This window comes from Buteo buteo, chromosome 3 (assembly GCF_964188355.1).
Source record: "Buteo buteo chromosome 3, bButBut1.hap1.1, whole genome shotgun sequence".
NCBI classification, from domain to species: domain Eukaryota; kingdom Metazoa; phylum Chordata; class Aves; order Accipitriformes; family Accipitridae; genus Buteo; species Buteo buteo.
In genome coordinates this window covers 77,299,141-77,324,559 of record NC_134173.1, presented here as the reverse complement: position 1 = coordinate 77,324,559, position 25,419 = coordinate 77,299,141, and the positions used below count along the sequence as shown (strand labels likewise).

Below are 25,419 nucleotides of genomic sequence, written 5' to 3'. Positions count from 1 at the left end.
GGTGGGTCCCGGATCCCATCTGCTCGGAGCGCTGTGGCAAGAGGTTTTGGCAGGAAATTGCCCATCTCAGGGTCAGCATTGGAGTTTGCACCAGGATTTTTTCCACGGGCACAGTAGGTGCAAGTGGTGCCTGGGGGATACACGGCTCTGAATAAAGCACCAACCTCAGCAGCGCGCGACCCGTTGCGATGGGCACGGGCTGTGAGCCCTGGCTGATAAATGATGCTCATATCCCATTCAAATATGATGCAAGCAGTTTTTTTGTAGTTTGTCTTCCATTGCGGTAGTAAAGTTTTTAATTAGGAAAGCTAATGAGATCGATTAGTCATTAGAACTGACCTCTGGATCTCTGCGAGGAGTGTGCATGTGTGCGCTGGGCTGATAACGGGGGACGCTGGGGTATTGTTTGTAATAAAAGCGTAAAGTGTTTGATTTGAGTGAAATGTGCCACGGGGAATACATCATGCGGAGAAAAAAAATTACAACCCTGGGAGCCTGTAATGAAGGGAATTAAACCAACATCCTATCTAAATAACATGATTATCTACACAAAACCCCTCAGCTAGCAAGTAATAATAGAAAACTGAGCTCTTCGGAGAGTCTCTTTCAGGAGGTGGTTAATGCTGGAGCCGTGCACGCAGGCACTTTCAGAAGAGCAGCTTCGGCATGAATACACCATCCAATTACCGCTGGGGAATAGAGTTTACCAGGTGCCAGCCCGTTTGTGCAAGGAGGGGGGGGACGCCTGCAAGCCGCAACAATTTGGGACCTGTATTTCTTGTGTGAGCGTGAGGCAGGGGACGATGTCAGGCAGGAGTTTGATGAGGTTCTGGGTTGATTAGTGGCAGCTAGAGCTTGTGTAGGGGCAAAAAAAAAAAAAAAAAAAAAATCGTTAATAATGTATTCAACAAATTCCCAGCTTAATAATTTTGTAAGGTCAGAGCGGCGGAGGGAAAGGGTCAGCTTGTGCTGTTGCTGTTCAGGGAGGATGCGGGATTGTGGATCTCATCCCTTCCCTGGTGCGAAAGAGCTGCTTTGGGTATGTGGTTGATGCCATATCGTGAGAGGCTGGATACGTCCATGCCTCCTGGGTGACAAGGGGATCTAGTAGTTGGCCAGCCGGTTCACCAGCCCTCATGGTAGCTGGGATTTCATCGTGTGTGTGCAGTGTTGGGCCATGCAGGGGTTTGCACGTCTGTCCTCTTGTTATTCCCATTTTGCAATCCTAAATACAGTTCCCTGAAGCAAAACGCTCCAACTTTGCCAGTGCTTGCGAGCAATTATAATTGTAATTAGGGCTTGAACCTTGCAAAGGGCTTTAAAAAGCTGTGTGATGGTGCAGTTGCTGCCCTGAAGAATTTAGTCTGGTACAAAAAGTCCCAGGACGGGGAAATAGTGATGAAAACCTGTTTGCTTTCTGTTTTATTTCCTCTTTCTTTTCTTGCCTCACCACTAAAGCAATGGGTGTCTGCAATTCCTCTGGTCATCAAATCATAGAATGGTTTGGGCTGGAAGAAACCTTTGAAGATCCTCTAGTCCAACCCCCCTTCCATGGGCAGGGACATCTCCCACTAGATCAGGTTGCTCAAAGCTCCATCCAAGCTGGCCTTGAACACTTTCAAGCATGGGACATCCACAATTTGTCTGGGCAACTTGGTCCAGTGCCTCACGACCCTCACAGTAAAGAATTTCTTCCTTATGTCCAATCTAAACCTACCCTCTTTCTGTTTAAAACTGTTGCCCCTTGTCCTGTCACTACAGGCCCTGGTAAAAAGTCTGTCTCCTTCTTTCTTATAAGACCCCTTTAAGTATTGAAAGGCCACAATAAGGTCTCCCCGCAGCCTTCTCTTCTCCAGGCTGAACAACCCCAACTCTCTCAGCCTTTCTCCATAGCAGAGGTGTTCCAACCCTCAGACCATTTCCATGTCCCTCCTCTGGACCCGCTCCAAGAGGTCCATGTCCTTCTTATGTTGGGCACCCCAGAGCTGGATGTGGTGCTCCAGAGGGGTCTCACCAGAGTGGAGTAGAGGGGCAGAATCCCCTCCCTCGAAATAGTGGTCACGCTGCTTTGGATGCAGCCCAGGAGATGATTGGATTTCTGGGCTGCAAGCGCGCTTTGCTGGTTCATGTTCCATTTGTCACCCACCAGTATCCTGAAGTCCTTCTCCACAGGGCTGCTCTCCATCCCTTCGTCCCCCAGAATTTACTGATGCTGGGGATTGCCCCGACCCAGATGCAGGACCTTGCACTTGGCCTTGTTGAACTTCATGAGGTTGACATGGGCCCACAAAACATCCGGTTTTATTTTAGTTTCTTTTAATTTAATTTTTATTCCAAATCACCAGAAGCTCTTTAAGTTACTGGCATTAACTTCCTGGCTCTTCAGTTTGCTCAACATTTACCGGTTGACTTAACGCACCCTTACTTGGAGCGTACTTTGTAGCGCTGCCGGTTTTATAGAGTCTGGCTGGTTAACAGCAGCGTGCTGGTCTTGAAAGCATCATCAAAAGTCTGCTGCTTACTGCGACGCTGCAGAAAATAATTTGCAGGCAGGCATTATTTTGATGCATTAATTAAGCAGGGGTCCCGCATAGGAGTTAGGAGGATGTAAAAGCATCTCTCTTAAAATAACACTTTGGTGTGAGGATCTGGCTTCATGCATGGTGCAAACAGGGGCTGGAGGTCCCGTATGCTGCGGTGTGGGCAAGTGCAATGCCAAGTTAGAGCTGGCTGGGCTATTTATACCAAACGCCTTCCAAATTTTATTGCAGCCATATAAAAGAGATTATTTGCATCGTGTTGTCAGCGTGCTCGGGGCTTTATAGGCAGTGTTGAAGGCTGTGAATCCCTCCATACGCTCCTTGCTCGGTGATCATTTATCTTACAGTATAGTATCAAGGAGCGTTGCGATCGTCGTCTTTATTATGAAAAATTCCAGTGATTTATCTGTCGTGGCAGAGCCTGATTTTCTCCTTCCCCCTATCGGAACTTGTAACTCTCTGGCTGAGTTTGGGAGTGGAAATTCGTGCTACGGGCTGCCTGATCCCTCCTGAACCCAACGCAAGATGCCAGCTTGCTTGGGAATGCACAAGAAGGAAAATATTATCCATATTAAACTGTAAAGACACGGTTTGCCATTACCACTGCTGCAGGGAGATGGGGAAAGTGCTCCGTCCGCTCTAGGGAACGAGATCAGCTCTAAAATGCATTTCCCTATTTTTCTTGTTTCGATATCGATCCAGCATCCTGAGATTACCAGTTTACCTGGAATCAACCTTACTCTCCCTTCTCTCGCAGACACAAACATGGGGACGGGTACAACATTTTCAGGGGAAATAATGATTCTGCTTTTCCCCTCTCAACCTTGCAATAATTTTAATTAGAGTATCTCCAAGAAAAACAGCCGGCCCTTTAAATCAGTTATAAAACCAGAAGACTTAGTCTCAGCATGTAGTGTCAGCTTTAATTATCTGGGCAGTTATAGCTGTATGTTATAAAAGTCAGGCAATTAGATGCATTCCTTAAAGCCGTGAAAAAAATTGCTAGCTATCAAGTGGAGGAAACCAGAGTCAAACATATAACTGTTAATTGCATGAAACATTCAGCAGAATAAACTGGTCTGTAGATCATCCTGCAAAATATGATGAAAACGGGAGTGATTAAATGTGTAATTCTGTTTCCAATGTAGATATTGGGGGTCAAGGTATTGGTGAATGCATGATTCACCTGGTAGAGTTTTGCTGCCGGGCTGGTAAAGCTGAACACCCCCCAGCTCATCAGAGCCTTTCTGTTACCATGAACCATGGTGGTCCCCATGCTTGATACACCGCGGGGGTCTTTTGCCCCTTTTGTGGGTGCTAAAGAGTTGGGTGTAGGACCTACATTGGTGAGGTCCCTTCTGTCCCATGCACACCTGAATTTCAAGCCCTTTTTTCCATTTGTTTTCTCATAGGAGCCAACTTGCACTTCATAAGGAACCCCCCAGCCAACAAGGTGATAAAGACACGCTACAGGATAGTGAAGAAGAACGTGGTGTCTCCAGCCTCATCGTCCTTCAGCAGCCCAGTTCCCAACTGGAAGACGAGACGCCCCGTGACATCCAGGTAATGCTTCCATCCCTTGAATGCAGCTGGTTGGGACACGAGAGCCAAGGGAGCTCCCACGTTGGCTCCGTGTTATTACTGTTACATGTTTGTTGCTTAATTTCTCTATTTGTTTAGCTGCTTCCACGCAGAGTTTATTGACTTAAAGTGTAAAATCGTATTAGTAATCACATTAGCCCGAGTCGGCGGCCAACAGCTTACCGCAGTCTGTGACTTCATATTTATTCCCTGTTTGAATTAATTGTTTCCATGAAGCAGTTAAATAAGCTGTAAGGAAGATGAATAAACGCACACAGCTTTTTACATCAGACCTAAGTAAACTTGCTGCTTCTTTTGGAGATAGACGTGGCCTCTTAATTAGGGATGGTCAAGCCTGCTAACGAGGCCAGACCTTCCCTTTATAACATTATTGTGTATGTTGGTGCTACAGCGGAGCTTACTGAAAGCGTGTTGGAGGCAGATGCCCCAAACCTACACCAGGAGATAGGTGCAGGCACAGACTTGTTTATTCCTGGGTTATCTGGGCGGGTGGACCATCAGCTGGGCCCTGTAGCAAATAATTTGACGTGCCAGCACCCATCTGAAGAAGGGTGTCACCAAAGGATGGTGCCGAACCCTTGAGTCTGAGTCTTCCTTAAATCAGATGTGCTGACGTCTGTATTTCAGCTATGAGCGAGCTGCAGCTGCCTTAGCTGGTGGAGATGTTACCAGGGAACATCTCAGAGACCAAGACAAAGCCTGGAACTTGTGTATAAGCAGAAGAGTCATTACGGTAATTGATGCTCTAAAAAAAGGCACTATTAGAACTGATATTTTTGGTTATAACCCAGATTCAGGCTATTCTTAGGCTGAGAATGACTTCTCCTCCCCTTGACATGCTGGTTTGCCACTCTCGCAGGCAATATTTTGGGCAAAGAGAGCCTGCTCTGCTCTGCTATGGGCTTGTTCGTTTTATTATTTATTCCAGTGTAGCAAACCCGAGGAGCTAGGGGATGCTGCGGGCTGTCCCCCACCATTGGCTCCTCCGGCAGAGTAGAGACACGGGTCGGCATCAACACCCTGCTCCAGGTGGTTTCTTCCAAAAGTTATTTCCCCCCAGCAGTGCCCCAAGGATTGATGACTTTTGTGGTGGGTGCTGCGGAGAAACGAAGATTGCGGTGATTGTTTTTAAAGCCTAACTTCACCTGATTTTTCCCTATACTAAGTGAATTTGGCTTTGAGTTTCACAAATATTGGTATCTGAAGGGAAGGTTGGTTTTGGAAGACTTCAGGGTGATAAGGCAAAGTACCAGGTAAACAGAGAGATTTAAAAAGGTGTTTATTTTCAACCTATTTTTTAAAATATAAAAATAGATCTATTATTTTGTCTGGTTTTTTTCAAGCAATTAGTAGAGAAACTCTGGCCTCTGTTTCAAAGTGCTGCTTCTTGAATGGAAACAGTGGGATCCTTTTGGGCTAATGGCTGATTTCCACCCAATTTTTTTTTCAGTCAATCTTACCTGCTCTGCCTCCTCCTTTTTCTTCACCTTCTACTTTTGCCTTTGATATTTTCCCACCTGCACATCATGCCCTTTTATCCAGTCCAGAGATCCACATGTCTCCTCTTACTGCCCCCCAAAAGTGGCTGGTTTGCCTCCTCCAATTAGTGCTCCCCTTGTAGGTGCCACCTCCATTTGCACGTCCTTGGGGCCAACTTCTTGCATTTCCCTTTCCACAAACAAACCACATATTCTTTTTCTTGCTCCCTTATCCTACTTTTTCACTGAATCAAGGCTGCATGTGTGTGCATCCTACCTGCCCGTGAGAGTTCTTGCTTGCTCACTGCTCTTAGGCTATGATAGAAAGCTAGACTATCAAATGAATAATTGTTGCATTTCTTCTTTGGCCCCAAAAGCAGCTTTTTAAAAACATTATTATTAATATTTCAAAGTGTGGCTTTTGCATTGTGAATGTATAAGTATGTTACAGTAGAATCTTAAATTGTATTGCTTCTTAGAGGTTCATAATTTGCTGCTGATAATTATGGTGCCTGGTATTTTGTGTGCAAACGAAGACTTTTTTCTTGTGGCTTTTCATCTCCTGTTTCCTCCTGCAGTGTTGGTGTAACGCTGACTCTGGTTCTGGTCACTCCTGTAGCTACAGTCACTGCTGTGCTACTCAAATTGCCCCTAATGAGTGCATTTACATCCACATCAACATGAGTCTTGCCCTTTCCCATCCCCAGCTCAGTTCACTGCTCTTTTGGTCCTGAACCAGCTGTTTTGAGCAAATCCTCCTCTTTTTATTTAGGTGGAAACAGCTGCTGCTCTCTGTTCCTGGTAGAGGCAGTCCCGTTCAAATGACCCTTCTCCCTCCGTCACTGCCCTCGCTGCAAATCCTGCTCATTTATTGGAGAAAAGATTGATTTTTGTTTCTAGTTTTTGTGACGGTGAAATGTTCTGCGACGGATCTGTGCAAAGCTGCTGCTTTACTGTCTCTCCGCCATTACTGTGCCTCAGCTAGGACTTTGAAAGGGAATATGTGAGCCAGGCAAGGCTTGCCCTGCTCTGTAATCACCCCAGTTTTATTCCTGGGAGGGGAATTTGCATCTTGTACCTGCTGTCTGTTGGTGGATTCGATTCTGCAATGGCTTTCCCAGCTGGTGAAACTTGATGATGTTTTCGCCACTTGATGCTCTTTATAGCGAGAATCATTGTGTCATACTGTGACATGACGCTGCCCAAAACTATTATCCCATTGATGTACGAGCCCGACTTGTGAAACCCTTTCAGGTGTAAGTGGTAAGGGAGCGAGAGAGAGGCTTATTTGTAGCCATATCAAATTTAATCTGCTGCCCCTTGATAAAGTGCAGATGCGTGTGTTTAGTCCCATACTGTAATAGACGACTAACTTGGTTGCCCAAATTGGTGGTTGATGCCCCATCCCTGGACAATTTTGGGCTGGATGGGGGCTCTGAACAACCTGATCTAGTTGAAGATGTCCCTGCTTATTGCAGGGGGGTTCGACTAGATGACCTATAAAGATCCCTTCCAACCCAAACCCTTCTGTGATTCTATGAACTTCAGCCTTAGTTAATAGAAAAGAACTCGTGCTCTGACTATTTGGCTCAGGTTCTTCTCTCGCAGCTTGTTACTCCAGATCTGGATGGTTGATGGATGGAGGACTTGCAGTAAGAGCCGAGGAAGGCAGGAGCTTCAGGCAGGGGATTCAGACAAGGTTAGAGCAGCAGTCTCCAGCTGCTGGGTGGTAGGTCTTTCTCAACCAAGCTGGGATTTTGTGGAGGAGCAACCTGTTCATGCTGCCACGATTGGCTGAGAGCTCCCACTTGTAGAATAATTTTATCTGTATTAATCTCTGACTTCATTAAAGGATGTAGTTTAGATCTTACAGCTGTTGCAGACAAATCTTGATAAAATGCCATCAGCAAATTAAAACAATTATATTTTAAAGAAGCAATAAATCTCTTACTTAGTCTCCCTATTACCTTCGTTGTGTGTGATCAATCATCTGGACTGTCTGGAGCAAGCACATGGCAAATGCTTCTCCTATAGTTTTTCATGTTTTTTTTTTTTCTCCATCGTTCATAGCATCCTCTTGGATCTATAACAAGCAACGAGCCAGGAACTGCTTTCTTGCTGCTTTGCTTTGCTTTTGCCAAAACTATGGTCAGCTTTGGTGGTGGCGGGACATGCTGTGCATGCCTGCAGCACTGGTTTAGTCACCTCCTCATTTTTATCCTTCGGTGTGTGTCATACTGAATGGTCAACTATTTATTCTTAATATCCTTTTCACCTTAAGCCAGAAGTGTGATGTTAAAAGGCTGGTGGTGCTGCAGTCAAGTACTGCTCCCAAACTGGTTTCTAGCTGAGGCTAAGGGGAAATTCCTACTATAAAATCCAGGCTTTGGGCAGTACAGAAGTGATGTGCAGGGGTTTTACATGACCACTGATCTTTTCAGAAGTAATACAATGCCTTAATAAACTTTAGGCAGGAGCTGTGTTCTTGTCCATCTTGTGAACTTGCTGTCAGTAAAGAAGTTTATGAGATTCCCTCCTCTCTTTTTGGGTATCTGTGCTGCAGTTTGCAGCAAGAAACGTTGCTGGGGCATCTGGGACATTGCCTTCGTTGTTGATAAACTCCCCCAAATCAGCAGGCTAAGATGAAGAGGGACGTGTCTTTGGGAAATGAGTGACAGGAAGAGTCGCTGCAGGTCTGGAGGTACCCGCTGCTAATCCCTTGGTGATGAGTTGCGTTCTCCCCTTATTGCTAGGTTGCATTAAACTTCGCCCTGCTGCTGACTTTTCTTAGAGGCGATAGATGGGAGTATATTTTAAATTAATTTTACTACACTTTTTGTAATATTTTTGTTTTAAATAGATTTATAAGCAACTTGGGGGCTATTTCTCCAAATTTATGAAGATAATTTTCACTCTCTTGATAAGGTTAAATTTACACCTGCTATTTCCATATTAATTCACATTGCTAAGTGGATCTAATTTTCTTCCGTTCTTCTATCTAGCGAGTGTGGCCTTTCCTAATGCAATTTCCCCCTCACTAAATCACTGTGATCGGGAGTCATGATCGAGTTAAATTAACTTAAATTAATTTACTTAATAAGAGCTCCAGATCATTGTGAATGAGGTTAAGATTTATTGATTCTCCTTTTCACTCCTCCCCCTTATCTCTCTCTGCTTTGCAGGAGCGCAGCTCAGAAGGGCTGTGATTTGCTTGCCTTAAATTTCATTTGCTCCTATTGACATTGCGGTTGGTCATCGCTTAGAAATCGCGGGGGGATGCCCTCTCCCCGCGCAGCCTCTCACTGCCGGGAGAGGGCTGAACGAGTTGCCGCGGAGGAGTTGCGATGGAAGAAGCGGTACGCTGAGCGACGGCGGCGATGCTGCTTCTGCTCCCAGCCTCTTTCCGTGGTTCGCGTGGTGTCAGCAGATGCAGCCACCAGTAAAACCAGGATGCCTGGGTTTCACAGACCTTGCCCAGAGGCAGCAGAAGCCTTCTGGGGCTGAGGGTGCTGTACGATTGTGGAAACTGCTAGAAAGGTAGGTAGGGTGTTTGCCGTTGTGGCTGGGATCCTCCACCCCAACGCACCTTGTCTGGAAGGAGCAGATGAGGGTAACGGCAGGAGGATACTCCTGGCCGTTGCAGATACCCCCCCTTGCAAAGCCACGTGCGCCACCGCAGGGACAGTCTTCTCGCAAGGGGAGCGGGGCAAAGGGGACAAACCCAAATGCCATTGAGTATCCGTCCCAAGGCAGCAGTGGGAAATGTCTGTGCCCCTGTACGGGGGATGATGTGCCCGTGATGGGCTCAGCCAGAAACTGCCAAAAGCAACAGAAAGGAGGAGGAGGGTGCACCAACACCTGCAGGAGACCCCAGCTCACCCTCTCATGGAGAGACAGAGCCACTTCAAGACACATTTTTGGGAGCAGAGAGACCTATGCTTAGCAGCTGATGCTGTGTTTATAGACCCCCGATGGGTGAGTTAAACACTGACCCACTTTGAAGAGTTTTCTTCTAAAATACTGATGCATGTGTTTAAAAGAAAAGTAACCTGTCTGCAAATAATAGTCTGGCCCTGATGGGGAAGCTCAGATATTTCCTTCAGAAAACTTAGCAGCGCCTCTTGAGGGACAGTCCTACCCCTCCAGCACTATAAATAAGTAAATAACAAGATAATATAACATTTGTCAGAGAAATGCCTGCTCAGTAGAAAAGAATTGTCAGCAGAGGATACGCTTGTGTGATTTAGTTTTGTTTTCTTCTTTTCTTTCTGTTTCTTGGCCTGGAGCACATTGAATGGACTAAGATGGAAATGAGAGCCTTCTGGCCTTGACTTGGGTCCTGGCCACCCACTCCCCTGCAAAGCCTTTAGGGTTTTGCGCTGAAAGGTTAAGTGGCTGATGCACTAAGGGGGTGACTTTTCCCCCAAGTCCCACGCCGGGGTGCTGAGCTAATTTCATGCAGTCCCTGCCATCCTCTCCTGGGGAAGCCTTTCAGATTTTCCTTGCTACATGATCCCATTTTGCTGATGTCTTGAGTCCTGTTACATGTTTCCTTGCAGAAGTGAAATAGTAGTTTCACCTCCTTGAGACAATGGTATCGCGTGGTCGGGAAGAATGTTCTCCTTGCCACTCCGTGGTGGAGTATTTTCCATGTCTGACCAGGGTGAGTGGAGCCACAGGTGCCAGTCTTGGTGTGCTGTCAGCATATAAGTTAACTCTTTCTGCCTAAACCCTTGGGGAAGGGAAAGATGGTTGAACAAATGTCATGGGTTGCAAGACAGAGGCGTGTGTACCCCGATGGGTGCATGCCAGCACGGCTTTCCCAGATCAATTGCTAGATCTAATTCCTGCAGAATGCGGAACAGTATGTGGCTTGCTGTGAATACTAGTTGCATGGCATGAACATGAAAACTCAATATATCCTGTCTTTTTTGGGGGAGGAGAGCATATCCTTGTGTCTTTCCAGGGAAGCTGTCTCTTCCTCTCTATGTACCTCTCATTATGTTGCAGTCTGGGGCAACGCAGAGCAGCGAAGCCCCTGTTGCACAGCATCTTAAACCCAAGTGTTTCAGTGTGCACCAAGTCATTTACCGTAATCCAAACAGATGGGCAGCAACATGTTAAGCCACAGTAATTCAATAGCTTCTGAGCTTTTTGGTTGCACTCTAAGGCTCCCCAGGAAGTCCATCTGTTCTGGAAATGGGATGGGTTCACCCAACTTTTGTGACATCTCTGGAAACTGTTGAGAAGTGTTTGAGATACGCTGCTGCCTGTTGCTTGTACAACAACCCAACATTGAGTAGCTTTGCCCACGCTGGCAATTACAGAGCCAGAGTGGCCCCTGTGGGCAGTTTATTTGTGTCCAGTTGGGCATGGTTTAGCTCTCATCTCACCTGTCAGCATTAGGGGAAATCTTTTCTCCGCTTGGTGTGCTTTGCTGGTGTCGTGGTTTAACCCCAGCCAGCAAATAAGCACCATGCAGCTGCTGACTCACTTCCCCCCCACCCAGTGGGATAGGAAGAGAACCGGGAAAAAAAAAAGTAAAACTCATGGGTTGAGATAAGAACAGTTTAATAGGACAGAAAGGAAAAAAATAATAATAACAATAATAAAGTGACAACAACAGCAACAATAACAACAATAATAATAATAGGATTGGAATATACAAAGCAAGTGATGCACAATGCAATAGCTCACCACTTGCCAACCAATGCCCGGTTAGTTCCCCTGCTCCTCCCAGCCCCAGTCCCGCCAGTTTATATACTGGGCATGTCGTCACATGGTATAGAATACCCCTTTGGCCAGTTTGGGTCAGCTGCCCTGGCTGTGTCCCCTCCCAACTTCTTGTGCCCCTCCAGCCTTCTTGCTGGCTGGGCATGAGAAGTTGAAAAATCCTTGACTTAGTCTATACACTACTTAGCAACTAAAAACATCAGTGTGTTATCAACATTCTTCTCATACTGAATCCAAGACATAACACTATACCAGCTACTAGAGAGAAAATTAACTCTATCCCAACCAAACCCAGTACTTTTTTTTTTAAATTCCTGATGCATCTGTGAAAATACAAAATCCAGCAGTGTCATACGATGGGATGGAGACCAAAAGGTGCATCGGTTTAGTGATGGGTGGTGGAATTAGAAGCAGGTTAGCAAAGCAATTTTCAGTGCCAGCTTTGCCCATGGTATGCTCTGTGTTGGCAGAATCCTTCTCTCTCCATCCCTAACCAACCGTCTCAAAAATCTCAAGGTGGAGAAGCCAGAGGCAAATAAGTGACACCTGATTATTTCTCCGTGTTGCTAAGCAGACACTGCTCTGATGTATTTACTCAACATACCTCCAGGAGAAGTCATCAAGCAATTTTGGAGAGCAAAGATGCTGCTCTCCATGTCTCTTCTAGATGATGCAGGGTCTGGAGATGTTTGTGCAGTTCTCCAAGAGGAAGACACGTTAAATCACGGCACGTTCCTGATCCCAGTGGGTCAGTGGTTGGGGTTGAGAGCTGACAGCGGGGTTTGGGACCGTAATGCATGATGGATGGAGCAAATCCTTATTTCTGTGGTGCTGGGGCATCATCTCGAAAGTTGCAGAGAAGACGCAGAAAACTGTTAACGTAGGCTTCTACCGTTGATAATTGCTGAGTGCTCTGATGGGGGGAAGCTTTAATCGAAGTTATCATATATTGTGAGCAGACAGGGATATTTTTTTTTTTTAAAGATCTCAGCAAAGGCTGTCTTCTCTCCTTGGTCCATTTATTTTTTCTACCAGTCAGTACCTTTGCGTTAGCGGGGAGAAGGGGTCCAAGACGTTGGATCCTGACCTCCCGCAGACCAGTTTAGAGCACAAACTGGACTGGTGCTGTGGTTGAGATGCTGCTCTTCAAGCTGGGGGGAGCCTGCAAGGACCAGACTGTAATCTTCAGTTTTTTGGGGGGGGTTTCAAGCACAGCTTTATAAGTTATTTATCTTGTTTAGAGGGTGCTCCAGTGGGATTTTGCCTTCTCTTCTCCTGGTGCCGATTGCTCCTGGGTCTCCCCTCACGCAGGCGAAGGATTGTGAGCATCATAACCCTATGGGCAGAGGTTGGGGCACCAGGAGTTAATTTTATTTTATCAAGATGATAAAATACCCCTCCGCCTCCCCGGCTTTTGATGCGTTAATCTGAAAAAGGAGTCGAAATGTGACTAATGTCCTTAAAGTTCCTGTCAATTTTTTTCTTCCCAAATTCATTTGACATGAAAGTGAGAAGTAAACAGAAAGCCTGTGTTTAAGCAGATAACTTGGAAAGCCTTTTCCATCACATTTAAAAACGGCCGTGTCATGGATTCTGCGAATTGGTGGGTTCTATTTTGTTTTATTTTATTTTGTCTGTGTGGTAAATTTTCTTTTAATAATCTCGACGTGGTTTTACGAGGTTTAGGGCTAAGATTTTTTTTGAAGGGATGTTAAACCATTCTCCAAAATGACATCTCATTAAAGTGAAATTCATCTGCTGGGATTGGAGACATTACAGGCAGGAGGAAACTGTGGCTCCCATTTGAAAATACGGTGGTTTTTTTTTCTATAGGAAGTACTTTTAATCTTTTTAATGAGGATGGTATGAGATACACAACCCCGTATTGTTTCTGAGAAGCCCTGACATCTGGCCTAGCATAATCCAGTTTCTGTTAGGGACTAGTTTAGAGGCTTTAAAAAACAATGTCGCCTCTTTTGGGCAAAGCTTGGGATTAATCTTTCATATGCTCAGTGCTCCCCCCCCCGCCTTGCAGAAAGACAGGCACTTTATAACACTCAGTATCCCCCCCCCTTTTTTTTTTAGATGTCTTTTTTTCTTTTTTTCTATGTCCCCCCTTTCCTTTCCCTTCCTTTCCCCTCCTTTTCCCTCCTTTCCCCTCCTTTCCCCTCCTTTCCCCCTTCCCCCCTTTCTCCTTTTCCCCCTTTTTCCTGTTTTTTTTTCTTTTTCCTTCTTCCTTTTTCCTTTTTCTTTTTCCTATTTTTCTTCTTTTTTTCCTTTTCTTTTTTTCCTCCCCCCCCCTTTTTTTTTTCTCCCTTTTTTTCCTTTTTTTTCCCCCTATTGCTTTCTCCCAAACCAGAGCTGACAGCTGGGTGCTTCACCAGCTGACAGGCTGAGCAGCAAGATTCAAGATGGGCAGCTTTGCAGTGGGAGCTGGGGGCTGTACCAGCCCACTCCTTGCCCTGGCTGCCCCCCCCCCCCCCCCATCCTCCCAGTCCCCCCAGTCCTGTGCTGTGCTGGGGCAGCCTCGTTTTGCTGCTTTTGCATGAATTCGAGGCTGCCGGCATTGCGGGGAGCATTCCGGTTTCCTCCTCGAAGGGTCGGCCACAGTAATTGAGCTCTACTTCGGAGGAACTAATGAAAACAAAATAAAAACGGGACTCAGAGGTTAACTACCAGCTTTAAATGCATATGAAAATACTTAAGAATAATGGGATTTTCTTTTTTTAATTTTGGTTAATGGAGTAGTCGAGTTTTGAATGGATTCTATTAAAAATAAAACTGTCACATCCGAACCTGGGGAGGCAATGATGGGTTATTTACTCGGCAGGGTGTTGTGTTGATCTTGGAACAGCCCTTCCCTGGAGCCTGAGGCATCCTTCTTTGGGGAGCACACTGTTCCCTAAACCTGGATCTTGTCTTGCTGGGAGATCCTGCAGCTTCATCCTGTACTGGATCTGTGTTGGCTATGAGCAGAAAAAGGAGATGCTTGACTAGTTTGGCTGAAAAAAGGGAGAACTTCTGCTTTTTTTTTTCCTCCCTTTCTGAATTAGTGGGGTATAGCTGATAGCCCTCGCCTTATGTTATTTGGGGCAAGTGCCTTGCATTTTCTGCAGAGGTATGGAAAATAACCTTTTTTTTTTCCTGTGGGCATAAGGCACTTTGGGATAATCTGGCTTCTTATTTGGCTGCTGAAGCGTGGCTTTAGATCTGTAGCCCAGCTAATGTCTTGCTCTCTGGATTTAGGGAAAGAAATGCAGAAAACTGGGTTTTGGCTATAGGGAGATCGTACAGATGTGGAAACGGTGAGTGTAGTTGAGAATAAAAGCGACATCTTCTTGTTTAGCGTCATCGGGGCATAGTTTTGCTTTTGTAACACTTAAACCCAGCCAAACACAGATGTCTGCTGTAAATTAAAGATATGTAAGAGGTGGTTTCCACCACCAGGCTCTTTCCCAGTGTCCACTGAGAGCCATCCTCCTGGCGAACTCCCAGCCTGGCGCTGGCTTTCTGCCGCATGAGATGTTGAACTTGCTGTACCCTCTTGGCCTGAGATGCCCACGTTGGGTGGAAAAGAGCTGGAAGCCAACCAGTCCGTAGCTTAGATAACATATAAATGGAGGGTCTTCCTTCTCTCTCATTTTTTTTTTTCCCTTGAAAACAAAGTGTGATGGTACAAAACCACTGTAGCAGAGCACCGTATTGTCCCTCGTGGCAGGCATCAGCTGCATCCTCAGCAGGATATTCATCTGGGTCAGGACATTGTTTCGAAGTTGGTCTCCTGAGCAGAACATCTCCAGTTGCTGGGCTTCAGGTGGCTTCACAGACCAGTCTTGGAGGCTCAAACTCAACCCCTCATAGATGAAACCGGTCCTGAGGATGTTCTCCAGCTGTTAGTGGGCACTGGGTCATCAAGGCCAGGCAGGAACAAAGCAAAGGACATGTTTTTGCTGAAATGGGTTTAATTTGTAGTGTGGATGTTGGGTCCTCAGCACCAGGTTACCTCTACAGATCTACTCTGAAGGATCCACACTACTTGCTAGAACAGGTATGGCTGGTGTGGGTCAGCAGTGTGGGCACCAGCCAGGACAAGAAGATTTTGGATCCATGATGGAGTCTGTGAAAGCCTGGTTGATGCAACCTCTTTCTGTTTTCAGCCTGCCACCTTTCCTCTATCTCCCTGTGAGAATGAATCCTTCATGCTGTGTCCTACTGCAGGCAGAGAGAAGAGGAGGTTCCCTGGGCCAGGTGATTTCCACTGTAAATGTTCATTCAAATCCCAATTCCTAGAGAGCTGAGCGGGCTTGTGAGCATGGCATCATTCTGCACAAATATGGAGAACTGTATTACACCCGTGATGCTCATTTGACCAAAGGGTTCTATAGAAAAGGATAAACCAAAATGAAACTGAGCTAAAAAAAACAAAAAAAAAGACTCTGCAGTTCAGTAAGGCTGCAAGAAGCGCTTGTTTTGAGAAATGCGGGGGAGTAATGGTGGGCTTGGGGCTTTTCACACCAAGCCGACCATCTCCCAGTTGTATTGTGGTGCTGCACAAGCGTTACCAGCTCCCAGGGCTGGACACGCCAAGTAGAAAGATCCCGTAGGGACTAAAATCAGCACATAGGGCATTGCCTACGTTGTGTAACAGTGCAGACGTGCTCGCAAGTGGTTGCGTCGCTTCTCAACGAGCTGCCGCTCATCAGCAACGTCTTGCTGACTGGCTGCTCCCACCCCGTGGCATATTAAGCTAATATGTTTTACTTAGTGTTTATAATAGGCAGAGAGCACACGCACAGTCGGTTAGTAGAGGATTTGCTGATGAGTGGTAATTCATTAGCTGGGATTTTTTTTCCCCTCTTTTGTGACTGCATCTCCTTGCTTTCAGAGTACAGCAGCTATCAAAGAAAAGCAGAACATCCTTAGCGAGGAGGTTTATACAGATTAAAAGTTAGGAGTTTTCAGCTGCAGATCAGCAGTTTTGAGTTGAGGCTGGATCATCTGGTGCAGGAACTCAGGTGGGATATGTGAAAGTTTGTGCCCAGGCAACCGTAGAGGCCATCTCCAGTGTTGGGGAGCCCATCTTCAGGTGCTGGGATACCAGATTTGAGATGGTCCTTTCCATGCCATGGCTTTGCAGAGGGTTTGCTGCTCCTCTGCACAGTTGGGTCTATGCGTCATCTCCTGGAGCCTCAACCCAGCAGCTCTTGTAACAGTGCTTTGGGGTGGCAGTGATCTTTGCATGATGAAGGCATCGATCGCTCCCTTCCTCTAGGTTATGTCCAAAATACCCTAAACGTGATGGCACGTACGTGACTAGTAGGTCAGCGCTTGCCCTTGCTCTTCATTTACTTGGAGTCCACATTGAGGATCTTGATATGCAGTGCCGAGGTGGAAAAAGCACTTTGAACTCAAATCATTAACTCCCAAGAAAAGCACAGGGAAAGCTTTAGTGGAAAAATGTTTATTACGGATGTTATAATGTTATTTATGGATCAGTATGCAGGTTCTAGGATGGATCCTGGGCAACCAGGGCAGGTGCCACGTGGAAGAAAGCGGAGGGTTGATACCCTCCTTGTCCAGTCTTGGGGACACATCTCGCTCCAGGTCACGCAGGGACTGAGCGTGGTGATGCTGGGAATTGAAGCAGGTCTCCAGAGCTCTTTAACCCCTCTCGATGCTTGTTCTCACTCTGTCCCAGGACATCTATTTGTTCCCGCCCAGGTGCTCCAGGGTAAAATATCTCATGAGACTACAAGGTTTCAGGTACTGCTGTTCCTTTTGTCCATCCAAATTCCCCGGATGCCAGCTGTAGCTTTAAAAAAAAATACATATTTTATATGATAGTATTCACCCTTTCTAACCCAGGCTTTAGCAAAAATACATATATTATATGATAGTATTCACCTTTTCTAACCCAGGCTTCAGCAGCAACTGAGTAGTCTGGCCAGATGAAATCTGCTTGGGGATATAGTTTTCCAAATTGCACACATGCCATATTTAAAACTCATTTTGAAGCAGTTCTGAACCTTTAGAAGTGGTTTTTCTAAGGCTAATAATCCCTCCTAACAGCATCCCATTTTGAGAATATTTTTTCCGGCGCTGGGTATTTACACAGTCACTGATTTTTCACCTGACAGTGACAGCTGCAGGAGTGAGTGATGTATTTAATTTCTAAATTTCTACCCTACTAAGAGATTAGTAATGGCAGAGCTTCTTTTTTTCCACCCCTTTACCCAAATGGGTTTTGCTATGAAGGGTCGTAACTTCTCCAGCCTTTTAGCAGATCGATGCAAGAAGTTTTCCTGTGCAGATTCTGGTGTGAAAGTTGGTATTTAAAAAAAAAAACCACCATGAAAAAAAGGAGGAAGGGGGGAGTGCAGAATGGCTGAATGGCAGCTCCGTGCTGCAGAAATGACCCAAATCACTTCTTATCAGCTCCCGGTGATGGTAAAATTCTGATACCTTTGTTTAAACCTCGCCGCGAGCTGCTGCGCTGAGCCGAGTCCAACTGCTGCCGGCATCTGGGCTGCCCGCGCCGGGCTGTGCCCGGGCAGGTCTCGGGGCTCGGGAAAGAGCGAACCGGTTTGCGGGGGCAGAGAGGTCACTTGGCAATCATTTTCAACTGATTAATTCTTTCCAGGCTAAGTAAACATTTAGTCTTCTTTCAGGCTGAAGGATGGATCCATCTGTTTCTTCCTGGCGTGAGAAAAAAAATAAAATACTCTAAAAAGGCTGGAAAAAACTCCTGGATTAGCGAACGCAGAGGGATGCGCACGTCGTGGGTGCTGCTGCTGCTCTGAGCAAACCCTTTGCTGGCAGCAAGCGGGCTGCAGAAAGCAAAGACCAAGTGGATATCTTGCTCTGCCACTTCATTAATCAGCCGTCTGTTAAAAGCGCAGCTATTTCCATGTCCTTATAGGCAACAGCTAAGAGGTAAAATGGCTTAATAGGATACAAAAGTCAAGTCTGGAGGATGGTGTGGGGCTGGCTTGCAAGCAGGACTGACCCTTCATAAATAGGATCTCTGAGGGCTTTGCTGGGCAGCAACAGCCATTCTCCGGGGGCTGGAAAGTGCTTCATGCAATGGGGAGAAAGAACAGAGGAGAAAGATGCTGCGGTACCCACGGCAGCAGGCTTATGCATCTCTCCCGGCGTAGGTCAGGTGCATTTTGCACTTGGGCTGAGATAATGAATATTTCCAGTTGAGTTTAAGTGTATGTTACACTCGATATGGAGACAAATACCTAAATAATAAGTTATATTCATACCTTACTGTACACCCAAGACCTACGTAATCAGCTTTCTCTATCCCTGGGCATTTATTTCCTTCCGCTGCCTTTGAAATAATCAGAATTAGCTTGTTTAGTACTGAGTAATACCACTCTGGCCAGTTTTAATCTCTCCCCAGCAGAGCACTGTGGTTTCCTCTTTCTACATCCAGATTCTCTGTCTGATGGAGGTTGCTCTGGGACGAAGCCGTGGTGTTTCCTCCAAACCTCGGGTTTTCTTTGTTAGGGAGTGTGTGGTTTTATATTGGGTGATCTTCACTGAGCAAAAGTAATGCAAGGACTTGTAAGAGGTGCTTTGGATGTCTCTAAGCACTGTGAGAAACTTCTAAATTAATTTCTTTTAGCTTGCCTAGCTGCTGTAACATCAAGGTGGGGAAATAATTTGTGGATTTATCCTCTGCCTGCATTACCGTCCTGCTTCTAGGTGGAGCCAGAAGTGCTGCTCATGGCTTAGGCTTTGCAAAGCCTCTTGCCCGCTGCCGGGCAGGAGCATCCTCTCCTTGGCTTTCCCCTGGGTCGGATCCTGGCACCCCTGTGTGCGGCAGAGCTGGGTTTCAGCACGAGGCCGGATTTACGCCCGCCCTTGGCACGGGTGCCCCTTTGGTGGGGCTCGCGGCAAAGCCGACCATCTGTACCCGGCAGCTTCCCCGCTCCCCGTCCGTCCGTCCATCCATCCCCAGGCGCCGGCCGGGCACTGCAGCATCTGCAGTTTGCGCTGCCCGCCGGGCTCGCCTGGAAGGAGGATTTGCAGAAGGATACGGGGAGGTCTGAGAGGTCACAGCTGTTAAAGCTGGAAAAGTGGGAAAAAAAGGGCCAAGGGGTTCCCGAACTTGGCATGAGTGCCGCAGCCACCTGTCTGTGAGCATCAACGGTTTTCCAAGCCGAAATATGTTTTGATTGCAAATAATTTCCTTTAACACCCCCCCCCAAGATATCTAGATTTAATAATTGCTTTTTGAATTATTGGTAGCAAATTCAGATCAGTGCTGCCACAGGCGTTCCTGCCATCCTCTGACATGGAAAGGAGCGTGTAAATGGAGGCGATGAGGGGTGAATCTCTGGGGAAACCCCAAAGCCGTTCCGGTTCAGGATATTTTATACGGAAAAAGGTTTTATGACTCGGGAGGGAGGAGCAGGGAGTGCAGAAGGCAGCATCTCTGCTTGCTTTAAATTCCTTTTAAAATGCAAGAATAAAAGGGGGCAAAGGGGAAATGTTATTTTTGGCACGGGAAGGAACTTCCTTTGTGGGAATTGCATTCATGAGTGAGATGGCGGGAACACTTTCCCGTTCCCTCCTGCTAACAAATTCGCAGTCTCTTCTGCACCTAAAATAACCATGTTTCAACTCAAAACAGGGCTCAGCACTGCTGCAGTGGGGATCAGGGCGTGGGCACCTGCCCTCAGTTGGGTGGGAGAGATGGGAACATGCTCGGATGCTCCAGCATGGAATTCCAAAGTAGTGAGTGGTTTTTTTTTCCCCATCCATGTAGAACTATGCGTGGGACAGGGTAATGGCTTTGGCAAAGTGAGTTAGAAAGTTTCCTTTCTGGTTTTATAATTTATATTAGGTAAAAATCTCCTTCTGCTCTTTCTGTTAATATTAGCAAGCCTGAAATTTCCTTTTAAGCATGAACAAGAAGGATGGGAATTCAGGCAAGCAGCTGAAGGTGCTTCAAAAAAGGAGCACATCCTTGAGGAGTAAAGAAAAAGCAGATTGAAAAAATAAAATATGAAAAAAATGTGCATCCAGGTTCCTTCTGAGCACTTGACCACCCCCGCCTTGGACCTATCTACAGGAAGGAATATTTTTTGCATCAGGGTTACTTCGTTTCTGTGTGCGAGCAGAGCACTTGCATTGCTCTGAACAGGGAGGGGTTTGGTGATGGAGGTGGTGGTGGGAAGGCAGGGCTCTCGTCTTCTGTGATCGGTGGGATCCACCACTTAAATGTTCTTCAGGAGCTTAGAATCATCAAATCACAGAAAGGTTTGGGTTGGAAGGGACCTTTGAAGATCATCTAGTCCAACCTCCCTGCCATGGGAAGGGACATCTTCCACTAGATCAGGTTGCTCAAAGCCCCGACCAACCTGACCTTGGTTCTCCACAACACAAGACGATGGGCAGGCCGTTTTCTCCTTGGTGAAGGTGTTGAAATGTAGCATTTATATGTGGATCTGAGTGTCCTGTATCTAAGGTGCTATAGAAATGTGTTTTCTTTTAATTACGCTTTTGGCCATGATGCTGTTCTGAACTCCCGGGGCTTTAAGAATAAAAAATCTGATGAATAAGGGGGAAGAAACAGGACCTCCTTGGACAACACATGAAGCTGTGTGGTTGGCACTAACGAGGCACGCTCTCGCTGCTTGTAATCACAGAGATTAATCCTTTATTATTGATAGGTTTGTGTATGGGCAGTGTGAGTGTTAGGCAGCACTGCCTTTACACCCTGACCTGCTCCCCAGTTCCAGGGCACGAACCAGCTTGCAAATGCAAGGGAGGGCAGGGTTTGTGTTGGCCGTATCCAGAGCCGTGGCATCGCACTACCCAAAGTGCTCCAGAGGTCTGGGGTCTGGCTGGGAGGGTTTCTCAGCAGAGTCTCCGCACGATATCAGGTATGAAGCGCTTCGGCGAGCAGCTGAGAGCGCGCTGCCCGCACAGGGAGTGGGGCTTTGGGCTGCTGGGAGACTTTTTGCCTGCGTTTGTGAAACTCTCGGCTCCTATTTTGCTTTTTTTCTGTTGGCGATGCTGAAGCAAGGCTTCCTCCGGCAGGTTTTTTAAAATTTTATTTTATGAGAACAGTCGGTTATGACTCCCCAAGTGCCGTAAAAGTTAATGTGATAGTCGCTCTGCGCCTGTGCTCATTTTTATAATTTTTTATTTTATGAAACAGGACAGGGAGCTTAGTGACTTATTACTATTCATTTCGTTTCAATGCAGTAAATATTGATTCAGTTGGGGGTTTTCAATTTAAACCACTCGGCGATTATATAAAATATTACTAGCCTCTGAAATTATGCTTACCGATCCCTTCGGCTGCTCATTAACGAAGGAGTGCAATTTTTAGATCCCTTTGCTTTCATCATTCTAATAAATGGGCTAAGCTCCCTTTTTGCACGGAAGGTGCTGTAGACTCAGCTAGCAGGGGCTTGACAGCCTCGATGCAGCTCTTAATTTGGAGCCGGTTTCAAAGGATTTTTATTTTTTTTTTTTTTATTTTTTTATTTTTTTTTTTATTTTGAGGCATGTAGGTCTCTTCCTCTGATTCTTCAGCTGTGGCAGAGCTGGGGAATGACAGCTGGGATAAATGGAGCTGGTTCATTCCTGCACTGTTCAAAGTGATGTTTCGCAGGTTTCTCCCACCGTTGGGTCCTTGGGTATTGCCTGAACTCAAAGGACCCGTTTACATGTGTCGCGAGGAACAAGAAGTGTGGGAAGAGAGAGAGGGGGAATGAAGCCTGACCAACATAATTAGCAATGGTAGAAGGGTCTTATTAGCTGGTCACTTGGGGCCTCCTATGGACAGTGAGTAGTCTCATGGCAAAACACTACGTGAAACTGGCTCAGTCAACCCACAAAGTGCTGCTTCGGCATTGTGTGGAGGCGTTGAAATGTGTCCTGATAGGGATGGGGTTAAATAAGCCTTTGGAAAATTTCTTTGGTGCCACCAGGGGCTCAGTTGAGAGCTGGTGGTGGTTGGGCTGTGGGCTGGAGATGTTGCCCATCCATAGATGAGCCTGTTTGATTTTGCAGGGGCTTTCCCTTCCCATTCTTAGACCTTCCCATCCCCACAGCGTCCCATTGAGCCCTTTGGAGTGCAGGCTCCTTGCCGTGCTCCTCCTGGCATCTCCTCACTAGAAAAACATGAGACCATGATATCCATATTGGAACAGGCTGCCCAGGGAAGTGGTTGAGTCACCATTTAAAAGACGTGTAGATGTGGCACTTAGGGACATGGTTTAGTGGTGGACTTGGCAGTGTTAGTTTAACGGTTGGACTCAATGATCTTAAAGGCCTTTTCCAACCTAAATAATTCTATGATTCTATAATATGCCACTTGCCCAGAAAAATCAGGGCAAGCTGCTTCTCCAGCTTCCCTGTCCTGAGGCCACGGAAAGCAGGACAAGGCCAGGTGCAGGATGTCCCGATGGGATTTCAAAGAAACTAAAAAATTTGGTCCTAGGGGAAAGTCCCCACATCCAACAGTTGAGTGTTGTCAAATTTTGGGGTTAAGCAGCTGGGCAGGAAAGATGAAAAGTGTAATTGTTGGGGAAGAAAGCAGCTGCTTGTTGCAAAGTGCCTTCAAGACAAGAAGAGGGGAAGGCTCAGATTGGCCTGAAGTTGTCTGCTCCTTTTTAATGCAACTAAGAATACGCAACAGGCAGGAGGAGACTCAGAAATCATCTGGTTTAGCAAGAGCTGCATTAATTGGATCAATGCTAATATGTGATTTAAAATACATTGTCAATGGAGCAGAGTATTTGGCTGAGAACCTGGTGTGACGGGTGAGTTACGATGTTGTATCTCTTGGGGCAGAGACGTTCTTCAAGTTGTGCTTTGCGCAGCACTTAACCCTTGGTGGACTTCCCCAAAAACAGGTGGCGATGTGGCCAAAAAGAATCTGGATGAGACTTCAGATCAGAAAAGAAAGAACTAAAACTCCACTGCTGTGCACACTGCCATGTAGCCAACCTACATAATTAAACACTGTTTTAAATACCACTTTTAGGCCGGTAGTAAACTACCTTTGCAATAATCAATAGATTTTTAGACTGCTTGCATATTTCAAACTTGCCAGCCCAATCTCCTTGAATGTTTCATAGCTAATCTTATCAATTTGTTGCAGCATGATTGAGACCATTGCAGTGAAGGTGACCGCGAATGGCTTCGCTAGAATGCCTTTGTGTGAGTGGACTTTTGTCTACTAAATTCAAAGAATTTATCCTTTTTTATGCAAACCTTGAGTGTAATAAGCTCATCAGGTTGTTGGGTTACCTATTGCTGTAGATGAATGAGTTTTATTTTAATACTAAGATTGAAAAGGAGTTTCTGAAGTCCTGCTTGAAGTATACCTTGCCAATATTTGAGGACTTAATTGGTGTGTAATGATAGTACGATCATGTGGCATTGCAGCACATGGCACGCACTGGGAGTTTTGGAACAAGGCAGAGCTACCACCGGAGACTGACAGAAGTTGGGTACGAGCTTCCCTGGATCCCCCTGAAGTCCCTTCTGTGCGCTTCACCCACTTTAGGATTTTTAATTGCTTAGTAAAATCATTGAATTATCGAATCATCAAAGGATATGGAAGTGACCTTTAAAGATCATCTAGTCCAGCCCCCCTGCCATGCAGGGACACCTTCCACTAGATCAGGTCGCTTAAAGCCCCATCCAACCTGGCCTTGAACACTTCCAAGGACGGGGCATCCACAACTTCTCTGGACAGCCTGCTCCAGTGTCTCACCACCCTCATCATAAAAAATTTCTTATATCTTGTCTGAATCTCCCATCTTTCAGTTTAAAACCATTGCCCCTTGTCCTGTCACTACAGGCCCTGCTAAAAAGTCTGTCCCCATCTTTCTTATCAGCCCCTTTCTATACTGAAAGGCTGCAAGAAGGTCTGCCCGGAGCCTTCTCTTCTCCAGGCTGAACAACCCCAACTCTCTCAGCCTTTCCTCACAGCAGAGGTGCTCCAGCCCTCGGACCATTCCCGTGTCCCTCCTCTGGACCCGCTCCAACAGGTCCATGTCTGTCTTGTACTGGGGACCCCAGAGCTGGACGCAGTGCTCCAGGGGGGTCTCACCAGAGTGGAGTAGAGGGGCAGAATCCCCTCCCTGGACCTGCTGGCCACGCTGCTTTGGATGCAGCCCAGGAGACGATTGGCGTGCTGAGCTGTGAGCGCACGTTGCCAAATATTTTGGTCTCTTGCAACGATGGTAAATAATGTACCAGTCAGTTTGCGTTCTGCTGGTGTGGTTTATCTTGGATGCTGAGGAACCAATTTGGGCTTCCCAAAGCGAGATAGCAAGTAGGAGATTTTCCTTTAATATTACAAAGCCAGGCAGTCGCTCTCGTTTGTGCCACCCAGGAACACGATCCTTTTATTGCAATGGAGGCTTGCGAAGTCATTTGTCCTTGTTGATTGAGTATTTATGATGGGAGCTCTGGATGGTGTTTCCCTTAGATTGAATTTCAGCAGCTGGCAAGAATTGCTCCAGTCCTCCCCGTAGGTCGCTTTTCGCCTGTCAGGACACATAGCAGCATCTTACCTGTTTATTCTTGTCCCTTGATTTAATTCCTGGTGTAGGTACAGCCCAAGTGTGGGGATAGGTGGCATTTCTATACTGCCCTATATGTATAGATTGGCCTTCTCCTCTCCTTTTATTCTTTAATTTTTTTTTAGCGCCTGCTCAATATTCAAGGAACATAAAAACATTCACCACTTATCATGAGCTGTTATCACAACAACTCTTCACAATTATTAATAATAGTGCTTAGTTTCGTGTATTGCTTTTCATTATAGCTCTCGAGGCAAATAATAGATGCAGGGAAGTACTGCTAATGGTCGAGTCGCAGGCTAGGAAGCAGCAGAGCTGTCATTGCCTCTTTGTGAAAGCAGGAGAGCAGGTTTTGAGCCATTTTTGTCGTTCCTGGTGGTCACCTACCAAAGGGGAACTGCTTGAACATGCTCCTCTGAACTGTCCTGTGTCCTCTTTACAGACCGTGATGCCTATGAAGATGCTCTATGGGCAATTTGGTACCCCTCTTGCATGGGGAGCTGT

The 25,419-nt window shown here is 46.3% G+C and overlaps 1 protein-coding gene across 3 annotated transcripts in view; it reads left to right on the top strand.

Annotated features, from left to right (window-relative positions):
• Positions 1–25,419, top strand: part of ZC3H3 (zinc finger CCCH-type containing 3) — a 179,229-nt gene that overhangs the window by 73,204 nt on the left and 80,606 nt on the right. For all 3 annotated transcript variants that reach the window (XM_075024080.1, XM_075024078.1, XM_075024077.1), the window contains one exon: positions 3,953–4,103. In XM_075024080.1, coding sequence (XP_074880181.1) covers positions 3,953–4,103 — 151 coding nt within the window. The remainder of the gene's footprint in view (positions 1–3,952; positions 4,104–25,419) is intronic.